The sequence below is a fragment of the Rousettus aegyptiacus genome, unplaced genomic scaffold (assembly GCF_014176215.1).
Source record: "Rousettus aegyptiacus isolate mRouAeg1 unplaced genomic scaffold, mRouAeg1.p scaffold_m13_p_13, whole genome shotgun sequence".
NCBI lineage: Eukaryota > Metazoa > Chordata > Mammalia > Chiroptera > Pteropodidae > Rousettus > Rousettus aegyptiacus.
In genome coordinates, this window is record NW_023416288.1 from 32,124,070 (window position 1) to 32,139,932 (window position 15,863).

Consider the following 15,863-nt stretch of genomic DNA (forward strand, 5'->3'; position numbering starts at 1 on the left):
ACGATTCCCAAAACTAAGTAAATCTAGGCTTCAAATACAGGTAAAGGTCCCAGGAAACCAAGGATCTAGAACTGAAAACTAATTCCCCTTAACCTCCTTTTCTTCTGTCAGAAAATAAAAGGTGCTACTATTCTGTGTGGTTCACGGGCTCCTGCCCAGCCAGCTCTAGTTTCCAAACACCATGGAGGGAACTCTTAGACTCACATTCCATTCACAAACAAATCAGACATATACCCCCAATGCCATTCTCACCCCTTACTGACGGAGCCACAGAACTCCTGAAAGTTTCTTTCAGTCAGGACTTTATGCCAATGTGGTGTGAGAAGTAAAAGCCCAGTCTGTCATAAACTGAGACCTGTTTCTACTTCAACCTTAGAACATCCCAGAGGAAGTTACTGATTCAGTGCCTAAGAAAAGTGAAATCCACGTGTTAAGAAATTAACTTGGAAATTCTCTTTTTTTTAAGGTAGCATCTAGGCTACAGATCTATACCTAAAGATACAAATTCCCTGACCTGAAAAAGTATCAAAGGCGTCTTATTATGTTCAATTCAAAAAGGACTCAACACATAACATTGTTTAAAACATTTATTTTGATACAGTCTATCATAAATAAGTCAGTAGAGGTTCCACTCTGTCACAGATGCATCTGAGAAGGGCCCTGTGCCATTCAGCTGGTGACCGTCTGAACGATGTCCCATCTCTGATCCCAGCCAGAGCGCATACCTTCCATGTTGTTACTGTCCACTGATTGCTTCCAAATCCAGATGACCAAACAGTCCTTTATCCCCAAAGTAAGCTAAAATGTTTGTGAAGAGGAGAAATAAATTAAACCCCAAAGTAAAAACTTCTTAGCAGTTTAAGAACCAGAAGATTTTATATATTTATGTCTGTGTTTACTCATCTAACAAATTCAGGGTTACTAGAAGGCAAGGATCAATCTTACTGAGTAAAAAATTCAAACACAGAGAACTATATTTAAAGAAATACAATTTGGTCATTTTTGAGAGAGGTTACCTGTTATATAAACAAAATAAAAATGTAATTTGAATTTACTCAAAGATAAATGATGTTTAATTCACATGAAGGACTGAGGAACCCAGAAAATAAAGCTGTATCATTACTAGATGTAATGTCAGTAAAATTAAGAATAACATTTATTGAATGCTTTCTATGGGTCAGACACTGTGTGAAGTTCCACAACTCCCAATTATGATTCCTATTTTAAAGATGTGGAAACTGAGGCTGAGACTGGTTACATATCATCAGTGGCAGCGTGGGATGTGACTCAAGTACTCTTAACCATCAGTCCACACGCGCCCCAGGAGCAATTGGCCTTCGTTTCTGCCTCCCTTAATTCTTACCCCAAACATGCCAGCAACTAGCCCAAACTCCCGAATCATTTGCTGACTAAGAAACAGGATCCAGGAAGGAGATGTTTTATTTCTAAGTCCTACTGATTAAAAATGTGATTTCTAGTACTATGTTAATTTAAATAAAGTTGCATTACACAAATGACAATTTGAGCATTCTACACAGTTTATTTTTAAAAAGTATTTTCCCTTTGCCTGGGGGAAAATAATATGCATCTACTGCCAATTTTCAAAAGTGTACTAAGATCTCCCATTAAACCCCAGGTATTTTTGCATACAGTTAAGATATGAAAATAAGTAATTCATCTGTGAAGGTCTCCTCCTCAGTGGTAATAAGCATTCAAAATAAGAAAACCTTCTTTGGCCTTACATAGATAATAGGATCAGTGATCCTCTTAAACGTAGCATTGAAATATTTTGCCTAAATAATGTTTTACTAAGACATTGCCCTTACTCACTGAAATACTGCATTTTAAATAAGACATTCACATCAACCAACATTTGCTAACCACAGATGATGCACTATCCTGGGCAAAAGAGGGAGACACGAAAACGAATGTGGGCCTAACCCCCAGGAACCCAACAACTTGGCAAGGGAAACAGGCCGGTGAACCTGAACTGTTCTTTACATAACTACCACCACATAAATGAAGTCACATATAAACAGTAAGCTTTATATTAACAATAAATTTTACATTTTAAAATATTTACATTAATTAAAACCCTAGCAGATACACCTATTTCTTTCCGGGTACAAACCAGACACCCAGGAAGCCCTGTGTAGTCGTCTCCCCTGGGCGAGTGGCACTGCGTATGAAGTACTATAACTGGACAACCCCTTTCAGGCCTTCAGTCAGTTCTTCCTTAAATGACAAACACCCCAGAAGGAAATCAGAAGATGCCCCTAGTGGCAGAAGGCACCAGAAAGAACACTGAAAATAAGATGAAGAAATGAAAAAGCAATGGGGTTACTTCATCTAGTCTGCAACTAGGGTCAACTCTTCATGGGATAAATGAAACCAAAAATAAGTACAACAGAAGGACACGTTCCATCCCCACAAAAAAAAATGCTATTTCCCAGCATGCGGGTCCAGTCTAAAAATCGTACCACATGATGCAATTATATATCCATTCTTATCCAAAGGCCACCAAAAAGGTTAGGGTCATCTGATTTAGTTCATTCAATACTTTTTGGCAGCTACTTTAGGTACTTACAGGACAAAATATAATGTAAATTAGCAACAAGCATAATACGAGGCAGAGAATAAAAAAAACTAAAGAATACTATGGGAACACAAAAAAAGAGTAGTTTCAGCTGGGAGAAGGGGAAAACCATCTGAGGAAGAGGTGACATTTGAGACTGGGCTTTTCCAGAAGCAGGTTTTCACCAAGTAAAAACTGAGGGGAAGGAGTATGCCAGGCTGAGGGAGCACACGCATACGAGCGAAGGCGTGAAACACAGTTCATCCGGGGACGGACACACGGCACCTTACAGCTGGGGCACAGCTCTCACAGGAGAAAGAAATGAGGCAAAGAAGATAACACAAAAAAAAAATGAAAAATTACTATTAACAGTTTATCGCTCACATATTACTTGCCAAGTACTGTTAATACTGTACACACAATGTTCTTAATCGTATGAAGCAGATGCTATGCCCAACTTATAAAAGAGGAAACTTTGGCTTAGAAAGCTTAACTGCCTCTTGGGGGAAGACATTTATTTGACAGTAACTTCCAGGGCTGGACCAGGCAGCCCCATGCCGGACCATGTTTCCTAAGGTGATGCTTCCCCAAGGAAATAACTGGCCTAAGGTCAACCAGCCAGTAAAGAGTAGATACACTATCTCAAGTCCCCATTTTACAAAAAAAGAAAACTGACAGTTCAAAGAGGAATAGCTAAAAAAGAAACAGTGGTGATCTCTGAAAGTAACTTAAAGCTATACCGTGACAATTAACCAAATGAAGTGAAAAACAGAGAAGGAAATAAAGAAAAGAGGCAGTGAATAAAGATCATTTATTCAATAACTTTATTAGGGAAAAGAGAATAACTACAGGAAAAGTTAACGGCACATATGGTGGTAACTTTTAAGAAAAACCTTTTCCTCTTAGAAATAAGAGGCCGGCAAGGCAGAGAGGGTGGATAAAATTCATATCGGATGGCACTGATGGCACTGCACTAAGTAAAGTAAGAGGTAAGATTATCTGCAGGAGGCCAAGTGACCCAATGGAAAGAGTGTAGGCTTTGCAGACAGACACACTCTACTACCTAGACTGTATGATCTGCTCTGAAAGATTTAAGTGGCAATTAGAATTATTGTATATAAAGCACCTAAAACAGTGGCTGACACATTCATTGTGACAGTGAGTAAACTAATATTATTTTCTTCCCATTCTAGAAAAAAAATGGCTTAGAGTTGGAACTTGGAAAATCTGAAGACCTAGAATAGCCTGTGAAAAGTCTGTGAGGGCAATCCATAAGAAATGTCTGTAAAACAAAGGGGTAAGCTGAAATTCCATGGGAACTATGCAGGATTCCCGGAGATCAAACTGCCACAAGCATCACTAAGCCGTACACGGCAAACCTGCCTGTTTTAGATTCTGCCTTTATATCTATATACACTTGTATATAACTAGTTTTCATAAGCATACATATGTACGTATACATGTCAGTATGTGAACATGTATACTGTGTGTGTGTGTGTGTGTGTGTGTGTGTGTGTGTGTGTGTGTGTGTGTGAATGGTTGGGGGGAGTTTCACAAGTACTTACTGAACACTGACAAGGTTGTTTCTGAGAAAGGAATCTGACAGTGCATTTTCAGGGCCACAAGTGTTCATACACTTTGACCTATTAATCCCATGAGAATTTATTATAAGGAAATAAGTCAAAACCTATAAAATCTACATGCGTAATAATGTTCATTATATTTTTATGCAAAATACTGAAAAACTGAAAAACCTAAGTGATCAACAACTGGAAAATATATGGGATATCAACTCTAATTTTAGGGGAAGAAAATGAAATCCTATGTACTCTTATTAGAATGATATAAAAGGATAAGGATAGGCAAAAATGTGAGAAATTAAAAACTTTAAAGTGGTAGAATGATGGTTCTTTTTCTTTTAAAATATACTTCATTACGGTTATAACACGATACAATAAATCAAAATTAGGAAAGGGAGAGAACTTATGTTAACCCACTTGTTAACATAAGCTAGAATGCCTCGCAAACTGCTGCCGGTTTCCCAACAGCCCAAAACTGCACCGACTGGTAAAGTGCCATTACAGTGCCAACCACCACTACCTTCTGCTTCCCAATGATTCAGTACTAATAGATGAACATTGGCCCTGAAACATCTATTTGTAAGAACAGTACCTCAAAACAGTTGGTTCAGGCATTCCGGGATCTGCACCCCTCTTAAATCCTGGAGGAGGGGAAGAAAGGAAAGAAATGTTAATTAAAACACCAGCAGACAAAGAATTTTACAATCAAGACTTTTCTTCTTAAATCAACCTAGGATAGCTAAAATGATACCCAGATCTACCAGCTCTATCTAGATTTACCTGTGCTACAGAACGGTCTCAAATCTTCACGAGTATGAGATTATATGCAGGACTAATCAGCATGGAGGACAAACTACCTTCTTCCTGAATAATGTTTTTTTAAAAAAATGGCATTCAAAATAAGGGAAGAAAAAGATCTTTTTGAGTCCAGAATACTTAAGTATTACTAGGTAATCAGTTGGCTAAAGAATGTCCAGCATAGACAAAGCCTGTCAAGATCGAGTATACCTTCTCTTAGGCAATGTGTGACACCTAAAACAAACAGAAAGCAGTCCCTTGTTAAAACTGTAAGATGTTTAAGTGTGAAACTGAGTTTTAGAAAATATCAAACTTTATGCTCAAACTAACAGAGCTGAGGCTCTTTCCTTCCCACCACTTTGTCTGAGTAGAGCAATGAGATTTAAAAAAACAAAACAAACAAACAAACAAACAACTACTCAAGGCTAGAAATAGGATGCAGTCCCAATATGCAGCCCTAGGTGAAAATATCTGCCTGAGTACTTATAAATCTTTGCAGTACAGCATAATGGTTAAGAGTATGGCTTAACACGCCATTGCTTGAGTTTCTAATTCCCCCATTTAACAGCTGAAATATAACTTCAAGGGATAAAACTTCTCTATGACTCGGTCTCCTCGCCTGTAAAATGTTATCTATAATAAAATTATCCAAACCCTTCATTGTACAGGTTAGAAAGCAGAAGCACCCAACAATTGTCATAACCATGCTTCAAGCCAGCGGCACATCCATGTCTACAGGACTCTTTCCACTTAGGCCCACCTGGAGAGGTGAGAACAAACGCCCTGAAACCCCATCTAGTGACAAAGAGTAAAATGTCACCTAAACAAACATCAGGTAGTCTAACTCTCCCAACAACCCTGAAAACTACGTCGCCTCCATTTCACAGATGTGAAAACAGAATAGGAGGGATTATACGACTTGTTACAGACCAAAAAAATAGTAATGGAACAGGAACTGTTAGACCGACTCCACCTGACCGAACAGCCTCAAAGGACCTGCACAACGTGGTCACGTTTCCCTCTCCCCACCAGAAGCCAAAAATGGAGTCGCAGCTCTGCATCCCCTTCCCTCCTGTCTCCTCCGAGGTTTTTCTCCCACTGACCCAGGTAAATCACGAGAGGAATAAAGCCCCAGCGGATGGCAAACTGGCCGCCCTTGAAGAGCTGCTGCAGCCTCTGCTTGGCCTCTTTGCTCAGCTTCACCATGGCGACGGCTCGAGAGGCTCAGAGAGGACCCACACCAGCAGCCAGCGCGTCCCGAATCCGGGGGGGCGAGGTGCGCAAGCGCCAAACACGGCCTTTACGGCAAGAGTCGTGAGCGTCTCCAGCAGAGGTCGTAATTTCTCGCCCTGGACTTGCCTTGCCTCTCTGTGGCACCGCCCACTGAAGGCGCATGCGTGATCGGCTCTTCTCGGTCAGAGGCGGAGGTCACTTTCCGCACGTTTTAATCTGTTTTCCTTGATTGTGGGCTATTTGAGGCGTTTCTCTTGGGTTTCCTTCAGTCCTGAAGCCTTCTTTCTTCCCATAGTCTTACACTTTTTTTAAAAAGTCACCTCCAGTGTTCCTTGCCTGACATTGCAGTTAACTAAATTAAAAATGACTGCGTTTTAGTCCCGATTCTTAGTGCCTGGTGTGTAACCTTGGACAAATTAAACCTCTCAGTATCAATTTGTTTCTCCAAGCTATAAGGTAAACTACAAGGAAGTTTACTAACTGACGCCCCGTAGGGCTCCTAACCATGTTTTCTTTGACACTCAGTGTTTGGTTGTGTTTTTGTTGTTGTTTTTAACATTGTAAGTTACTTGCCAACATTTTAAAGTTTTGGAAATGTCACGTGAAACTGGACTTTTCAGAGAAGCTAGCGAATCCCACTGCAACAGTCAGCAGAAGTATGTGGGAAATAACCCTGCTGTTCACCCATCTTGCTCTCTTATTTAGAACTGCAGGGATTCTCACCCCTGGCTGCGCATTAGATGACCTAAAGAGGTTTAATGGCATACTCCTGCTGGGGACCTGCAGCTGCTGGGGACCCACTGCTAGGAATTCTGATGAGTTTTGGGGTGGAGCCTGGCCCTTGGTTCCCGAGGTGATTCTAAGGTGTAGCCAGAGTTCCCAACTTATAATTCAATAACTGCCCGGCTGCTCTTGGTATTTGAACTTTTGACCTGAGGTCAAGGATTTCTTAACTTCTAAGGCTGTAACAGATGTCTAAGGTTTGACCCTGAAGCCTTTCTTGGCTCATCCCCAATATGATGACATTTTCTGTTAAACGCTTAAGGTTCCCGATGGCACCTAAAAATTTCCCCTGGCCTTACAGCTATTCCTGTGCTTGGCTCATCTTCATGACAATAACAACCTGTGTCTACTATGCCTGTCACTGCTCGAAGTGTTTCAAATACAATAGTTCATTTTAATCCTTTAAAGAATTTGAGATTGCATTGCAAAAAGCTTATTTTACTAATTCTTATAAGGAGTAATATAGTTTTTATAGGCTTCATTTTACAGATAAGGAAACTGTTTCTCATCTTTTTACCCAAATGCCTAATACAAAATAAGGATGCTTTTCTGTCAGTTGGGCTAAACCATACAAAGGTCATTTGCCCTCATCAAATGTTCATTGAGCCTTACTGTGTGGTAGGCACTAGAGAAACAATATATTTTTTAAAGGGATTACCCTTTAGAATTTCATGTTTGGGTGGAAAAGACATGAATAAACTGAGGATTCCGATGAAATGTGAATGTGTTAAGTCTTGCGATAAAGTTACACACAGAATATGATGGGAATGCAGGTAGGGACACTGCCTAGAAGAGTCAAGGAACTTTTTTGAAGATGCCAATGGTGGTCAAATTGGAAATTGAGAAAATAAATTTGAGAATCATCGGGAGGTAAAATCAACGGGACTTGTTGGCCAAATTAATATGGAGGGCAAAGTTGAAACAGGTGGTCAAAAATGGCTGCCCGGTTTTGAATTTATGCAACTTATTGAGTTGGTAATTTCACTTCTTGATTTCTACAAAGTCTAGATTATATGGATTCACCTACACAATGATTCCTACACATAAGGTTGGGGATTCAGGCAACATTATAATGACTAGAGGTATGTTATGTATCCTTGGAAACATCTGTTATCAAAGAAAAAAAGATTGAGAATCTCTCATTTTACTCTTGACAAGCCTCCCAGGTTCAGGTCCTCATGGCCTTTAGCATAGAGTAGACTATGATAATAGCAAGAAGTGAACTTATCTGTTTACCTCTGGTCTCCACTGCTACTACCTATACACTGTAGTCAACATTACAGTTTAGTCTTCTAAATCAGCGATCTCCAACCCCTCGACTGAAGACTGGTACCGTTCCACCGCCTGTTAGGAACCAGGCCGCACAGCAGGAAGTGAGCAGCCAGCAAGCGAGTAAAGCTTATATGCATTTGCAGCCGCTCCTCAGAGCTAGCATCATCACCTCAGCTCCACCTCAGATCATTAGGCGTTAAACTCTCATAAGAGCACCGGTCCCTGGTGCCACAAAGGTTGGGGACCGCAGCATTATACAACATATACAGTCCTTGAAGGCACCTTATCTCTTTACCTCTCCCAGAAATGCCTTCCCATCCCACCCCCTTTCTTCTTTAAGGTCCAGCCAAGTATCTCCTCCAAGATGTACTCTCCCCCATCCTGATCCTGTCCCCTTCCAGGTCAAGGCAAACACTTCCTCCATGGTGCCACCACTCTCTGGTTGATTTATCACTATTTATTTACATGACTATCTCTCCAGATAGATTACAGGCAGAGAGACTCTTCTATCCCTAATGACTGTATATATAACGTTTGTGGTGATGGTGAATAAATTTAACAGCCTTAGTTAATCACGTTACTTAATCAGCCACAAAACAGATATTGAAAATGTTTACTTGTGACAGCAGTTAGAGATGGGGGCTGGGGGGAGACTGACATTCTCCTTTTTGTTGGGCAAGAACACTCAGACGATCATTAGAAATGATGACCAAACTTCACTGGGCTCTTGGATATGCGTGCACTGGGGTAGGTGCTCACATGCCTTAACTGCTGAATCCTTACAACTCTGGGAGGTAGGGACTGTATTAGCTGCCTCACTTTATTGATGTGGAAACAGGGACACCGGGAAGTGAAGAAAATTTGTCCGAGGCTCATATAGCTGGGAAGTGCTGGAAGTAGGTCCTGAATCCAGACACTCTTACTCTAGAACTCGAATGTTAACCACAACACTGGACTGCCTTACAGGAGAGAAGTATTTGCAGAACTAGAAGAAAGCCATTGTGTATTTTCGAAGAATATTTTCCTCAAACTGTGTTAGATAAAAGAACTCTTTCCATTGTCCTAGACCAACACATGTGATTAGACCAAAAGCTGGACAACAACCTAAATGGATGCTGGCTAGCTGAATCAATCACACCCTCTCTAAGTGAGATTTAAACTCAGGCAGAAAGAAATAACAATTTGACTGACGCTGGTAAGACTGAAAGAATACAAGACATGAAGTAGTAAAAGGCATGAGTAGGCAAAGCCATGAGGTAGAGAATATTGAGTAATAATGATGTTAAAATCATCGAATGGAGGATAACATGCTTTCTGGAGAGAGGGCAACAAGATAATCCCACCTAAAGTTTGCCGTAAACTGAACATCTTCCAAAGTTGGTAAGCCTAGCTATGCTGTGGCTCCAATTCTGTGGTGTAGAAGAAAGCAGAACTAATCAATTTCATCATAAACCCCATGGACTCAGCTAATTATAGAATAACAGAAGAGAAGGGGAGGCATAAAGGGGAGAAAATCAGGAGAAAAAAATCAACTTTTATCAGCACCATCCAAAGAAAAGATGCTACTGACTCTGTTTTCTTAGGGAAAAAAAAAAAAAAAAATAAAAACCTCTGTAATAGATTAAACTGTTGAACTTTTTTAGGTTGCAAGAAGGAAAAAACCCTATGGAAATATGGGCGGCGAACATTTCTGAGAGCACAGCAGGGCTTCACGGAAGAACAGGAACCACTCTTTTCAGTACCTGTTTCCACATCTGTAAAATAGAAAGAGTAACTACTTATTATGGACTGAATAGTGTGTGTCCCCATCACCCCTACCTCAACCCCACCCCCAACTCTGCCCCACAAATTCATATGTTGAAGCCTCAACCCCCACTGGAGGAGTTTGGAGATTAGGCCTTTAAGACGGTAATTAAGGTTAAATGAAGTCATAAGGGTGGGACCTTATGATAGTGCTGGTAATAATCTGGTAGCGCTGGTGTCTTTATAGGAAGAGAAAGAGACACCAGAGCTCTTCCTCCAGGTGCGCGCACAGAAGACAGGCCTTATGAGGGTATAGTGAGAAGGAGACCTTCTGCAAGCCAGGAATTGGGGCCTCGCCTGCCTGCACCTGGATCTGGGACTCTGAGCCTCCAGAGCTGGGAGAAAATAAATTTCTGTTGTTTAAGCCACCTGGTCTGTGGTATTCTGCTATGGCAGCCTGAGCTGCCTAATCCACTACCTACCATGATTGTGTGTGTGAAAAAGTAAATCAATCATGTAAACGTATTAATAAAAGTACCATGTATTGGGCAACTCCATGTGCCGGGCACTTCAAGGGCATCACGTATGTATGGTTCTGCAAAACACATGCTCTTTGCACAACTTCACACTACCTGGTACATAGTTGGTTTGTTGAATTTTGAACCTGAACATCACAGTCTTATTAACACACATTTATAAGCCGTAAAAGCCGTTTATGCATTTATTCATTCTGGAATACCGAGTACCGATAATATGTAGCTCTTTGTGCTATGGGTCAGGTGTGGAGAAACACAAGAAAATGAGATACAGTCAGTCTTTCACTCAAAGATTTTGTGATCTAGTTGGATTAAGACAAGTAGATTAATAAGTTACTTGTCATGTGACTGCTCTTTGGAAAAACAGTAATATAAAGTCAAGGTTTAGCACAGGAACCCAAGGGCAAAAGGTCTACCTTTAAATTCTGGCTCTATCACTTAGCTGTATGATCATGGTCAAGTTGTTTAACTCCTCTGAGTCTCTTTTCTCCTCTGTAAAAAAAAGATAACAATAGTGCCCATCTCAATCAGTTCTTGTAAAGATAAAGAGATCATATACCTGAAATAAAGTGCCTAGATAAATAGGGACTTAATCAAAGGTAAGTTATAACTATTATTGTTGATAGTTTGTTGTTTGCTTCTTCATTCTTACTGGTTTCAGTTTCAAAGACCAACCTTTTTCAGAAGTTTTTTCTCCAATTCTAAACCCTCCCAGGAACTGGCTGGATCTATCACATACATAGCCATAAAGTGGGCAAGGGACAGACTAATGCAATGTGCAATCAGATATAAGCTCCTCCAGGAATGTAGTTCACACTTAATCTCCATTACATCTTGACACACTGCATTAGGTGGAGGGAATCTAACAAATATGAGTTGCTATGAAGAAAAGGATGCAGGCTCAGAAGTCACGTGGATCTGAGACAGGGGTGGTAAATGGGAGGCCAAAATCCAACTCTGCCATTTGCTCAAAATGAGAGCCTCAAGAACCAGTTGATAATCCATGAGAGAAGCTCATTAATTCACCATGGAAACCAGGAAAATAAGCTCTACTTTCCAAAACTCAGCCAAATATATGAGCCGACATGAAAAAGAAGGAAAAACGTTATTGTGCATCTTGTTTTCCAGAAATGTTATATTTAAAAAGATATTGCTATTCAAACATCATGTCCTTGAATTTTAACTCTTACTCTGTCCTCTTTTTTTCTACTTGGGTGTTTTTGGGTGGATACACAATTTTTTATTGTCATGATACAGCTTGGGATTCTTAAGCAAGCATTAAGCAAGCATACTCATGGAATAAAATATCCACAAAGAAGAGATTAGTCAAAAAGCATCACTAGGACATCAACCAAGGGTAAATCCTTGCCAGGAAAAGGGAGTTTCAGAAAACTGTCATACTCGGCCATTGCCCACAAGGATTTGGCAATCTATTTGGGGACAGAGTGCACGCATCCAGGGTATGCGATAAGGGCCAAAATGTGTAGGGTAGATAATGTATTGTTATAGAAATTTCAAGAAGAGAAAAGTCACAGAGGGCTGGACTGTTCAGGGAAACTTTACAGGCGGGAACCTAAGCTGGTTTCTGGTGGCTGGAGAAGAGGAAGAAAGGAAAAAAGAAATGCCAGGAAGTACACAATTATGAGTAGAGGGAATGAAATGCTTTAGGTGGAACAGAAAGCTCCAGGCAGGAAATAATGAGACCAAGTTATAAGAAGAACCTAAAAGTCAAGTTAAGAAATTTGGATTTTAGCCAGAGAGGAGCTGAAAAGCTGACAAATATTTTAGAAGGGGGGAAAAAATTATAAGTTGAAAGCAATTTATTTTTAGGATTTCATTTTTTCAATTTTCTTTCTTTCTTTTTCTTTCTTTTTTTTTTGAAAAGGAAATAAATTCACATAGTTTATATTTAAAAGGCACGAAGGGGTATATTGTAAAAGGTCTCCCTCCCACTTCTGTCCCCTGCTCCCCATTTTTATCCCTGGAGGCAAACCAATGTTACCAGTTTCCTATATACCCTTCCAGAGATATCTCTGCATCTGAAAGCAAAGACACACATTCCTCCCACTCCACTCCTTTTTTTGGGGGTGGGGGGGGCAGTAAATGGGATGCATACACATTTATTTACTATGTGTTTATCACTTTAAAAATGTAATTTAGAAATTACTTTGTATGGATACGTAAAAAGATTCCTCATTCCCTTTTTTAAAAAATAGATAGTCACAAAAGAACATAACAGTTCAAATTCTCTTTGCCCCTTTGGCACCTTGCTGCCCAGTTTTTCTTCCTGAAGGAAACTCAATGGGTTTAGTTTTTTTATGTACTTTTCCAGATTTATCCTAGGCATTTGGAAGCAAATAAAACACACTCACACGTCCTTTCCTTCCCTTTTAAAATAAACACACAGAATGCATACTATACACTCACTATTGTACCTTTCTTTTTTATTTAAAAATATTTCTTAGAAACCCAAACAAAGTCTCTATTTGAGTTACTAGTATTGCACCATTGTCTATTTCCTGGTTTGACAATGTAGAGTGGTTATATATAATGTGATCACTGGGGGAAACTGAGTGAAGAGAGAGCTTCTGTGCGCCAGGAACTCTCTCTACAATTTTTGTAACTTCTTGTAAATCTTAAAGTATGTCAAAATAAAAAGTATTAAGACTGTTTCTTAGTGATTATTCCATATCAGGACATAGCTTCCCTTTTTATATATTCAAAGTAGTAGTTTTAATATATAATTTATTTAGCTTGTCTCCTAGGAAGGCGAACTATTTCAGATTTTCTTAAAATTACTAAAAATTAATAACAGTGTCTATCTGTGAGTGCTCGGTCTTTGACTCCGTGATTAAGACTGGCTAAGCACCGAACTGTGTGACTACGATCAAGATGCTAGCAGGAAATCTGTGGCCGGAGAATCAAAGTGAGTTCTCATTTGGGTCTGCTGCTCACTGGTTGTTGGACATCAAGCAGGTCACTTAGCCCTCCTGTCTTGGCTCGCTCATGTGCAACATTGGGATTACCAGCTCTAGTTACCTACCAATTATCTTGAGGGTCAGATGAGATGACAGATGGAGCACTACCTACTTTAGCTGAACCCACTGTGCAGATAAAAGATTGGCAAGTATGACTATCCCCTAGAGCCAATACCGTCATCCTCTGTCTGTAGTCAGAAGGAGTAGGAATTATCTCATGGCAGATTCAATCTCAATTTAAGGAGCATCAAAGAGATCTGCATCCTAATCCATATTATTTTTTATTTAAAATGAAGTGACTTTCTGGGCACATCTGTTTTCTTATTCAGTCACAGATGACTGTCAGAAGGTGTGCCACACCGTATCACGATAAATAAAACATTTGCATTTAACAGCCATTCTGCCTCACTTAAATAAACAGCTTAATAACCCATTTGAGAGGGTGACCGCTTGGTAATAGCACATTTTTCAGGCAAATCATCTTACTGAACACATTGAGACATAATTTAAGTTGAAAACCAGATATTCCAAAGGGGTCTCACTCGGGGGCGATAGTCAAAATATTGGCCTCCACTAACCAGAATGGCACCAAAAGGCACACGTGCACTGGATCACCTGAGCTGGAAAGCAGAGGGCAGGTTTTATTTTTTCCCAAAGAGAACTTCACTTTGACTTTCTCCAAGAAGATAACTATGTAACCAACACTTGCCTTTACATTTTTTTCAAGCTCTACGCTGCAGAATTTGGAAAGATCAAAAGCCTTTTTTCTAAGGAAATGGGTGACTCCTCCTGCAGAGTTGCTCGCTGTGCTCAGCTTGCTTGAAAGGGTACCGGCTACCCCAGCAATCAGCCAAAATTCCGAGGAAAGAGTAGGAACTCCTGAGATTACGAAGTAAGGCTTCCCCCACGACTAGGTTATGCAACAAGCTTGGAGGCCCTCCTGTCTTGGCTCGCTCAAGGGTAGTTTTGGATAGAAAACTCCGTCAAAGACTGAAATCTAGTTTTCACCTTCCTGGAGGATAGGAAAACCCTAAACAGGAGTAAATAATCTTGAGAGGGACAACAGCTTTTACTAGAGGGACTGTGAAAGGGGGTCATATATTTTTAAATGTACTGTTTTGCTCTTTTTTATTTCTTCACCTATTTATTTATTTATTTATTTATTCATCCAAAAAACAGCTATTAAGTACCTGCTATGGGTCAGACATTGCTTAAGAACAAGGAGATACAACAATGAAAAATAGAGGCAAAGTTTCTGCCTTCATGGACTTTATATTCTAATAGGGAAGATAATGAGGAAAGGGTGCAGAGGCTAGTTGCAGTATCTAGAAGTTGTTCCTCCACAAAGAAACATGGGTGGGGGAGGCTCTCATCCACCAACAGCAAAACTAGCCAAAAAGGTGTCCAATGCCTCCCAGAGCCCTGGGATGCCTGCTCTGCAGGTAGCTCATCATATGTGTGAAAGGCAGGCCAAATACACACCAAGAAAGGAAATCCAACAGGTTGTATCACGCACTGACTGCACCAAGCCTTAAGCCCTAGGCCATATACTGGGAATGCATGGATAAATTCACACTCAGGGGGATGGGCAAATTACAGCTGGGGCTTAGACCCCACGCTACCACCATTGGGAGCCTTGAAGAGTTTTATAGTACGATACTCAACTACTTTGGGGAATAAATGGAAAATCTCTTTCCCCAGAGTCACTTTCCCCCTACCCAGATATATTCCAGGCACTCTGCTGAATTGTGGGATCCAGTAGAGAAGGAAACGGAGCTTTGGTGGAGCCTCACATGTCACCATACATTCCGACTCTGCTTTTGGAGAACAGCCTAAGACTGGCTCTACTCTATCAGAGAAAATTCTGGATGACCTGTAAAGTCCCTTCTACTCTGTGATTCTTCCTTAACTTTCTCCGCCTCTTTGAGTTTTCCTTCTCCTATATTTGATGTGCGGCTGTCAGCTTCCTGCTGGTGATGCTGGATTCGGAGTAGGTATCCACTCAGCTGGGAAGCTGCCCCTGACCCCTTAGCGGGCTGGGCTTGCTGGCTTTGTGCTCTGCGCTTTGGCGCACCGTGTAGGTCTCAAGCAGCGACCCTCTCTTTAAGTTCCTTGAGGGCAGGGGCGGTTTCTTAGTCAACTTCACACCTGCAGCACCCATCACAATGCCTGGGACAAAGCCGACACTCAATAAATATTTGCCGCACTAAACAATCCCTCCAACCAAAATGAACTCGTTTTCTGCAGCAGTTTCTAGGAAGCTCCAAATCTCAAAATTCCAAGGACAGATTAAGGACAAAACTCCAAGTAAGAGCAAGGCCTGGGAGGGCGGGTCCGTCCACGGGGTGGGGGCGGCTGTGACCTG

General features: G+C 40.7%; 1 protein-coding gene across 1 annotated transcript; it reads right to left on the reverse strand.

Annotated features, from left to right (window-relative positions):
* Window positions 1-569: 569 nt before the first annotated feature.
* TOMM7 (translocase of outer mitochondrial membrane 7) lies at window positions 570-6,229 on the reverse strand. Its single transcript, XM_016159591.2, has 3 exons — window positions 6,057-6,229; window positions 4,748-4,796; window positions 570-798 (listed from the first exon to the last, which is right to left on the reverse strand). Exons 1-3 carry the CDS (start codon window positions 6,157-6,159, stop codon window positions 783-785), a joined length of 168 nt encoding a protein of 55 aa, XP_016015077.1. The 5' UTR covers window positions 6,160-6,229; the 3' UTR covers window positions 570-782.
* Window positions 6,230-15,863: the final 9,634 nt, after the last annotated feature.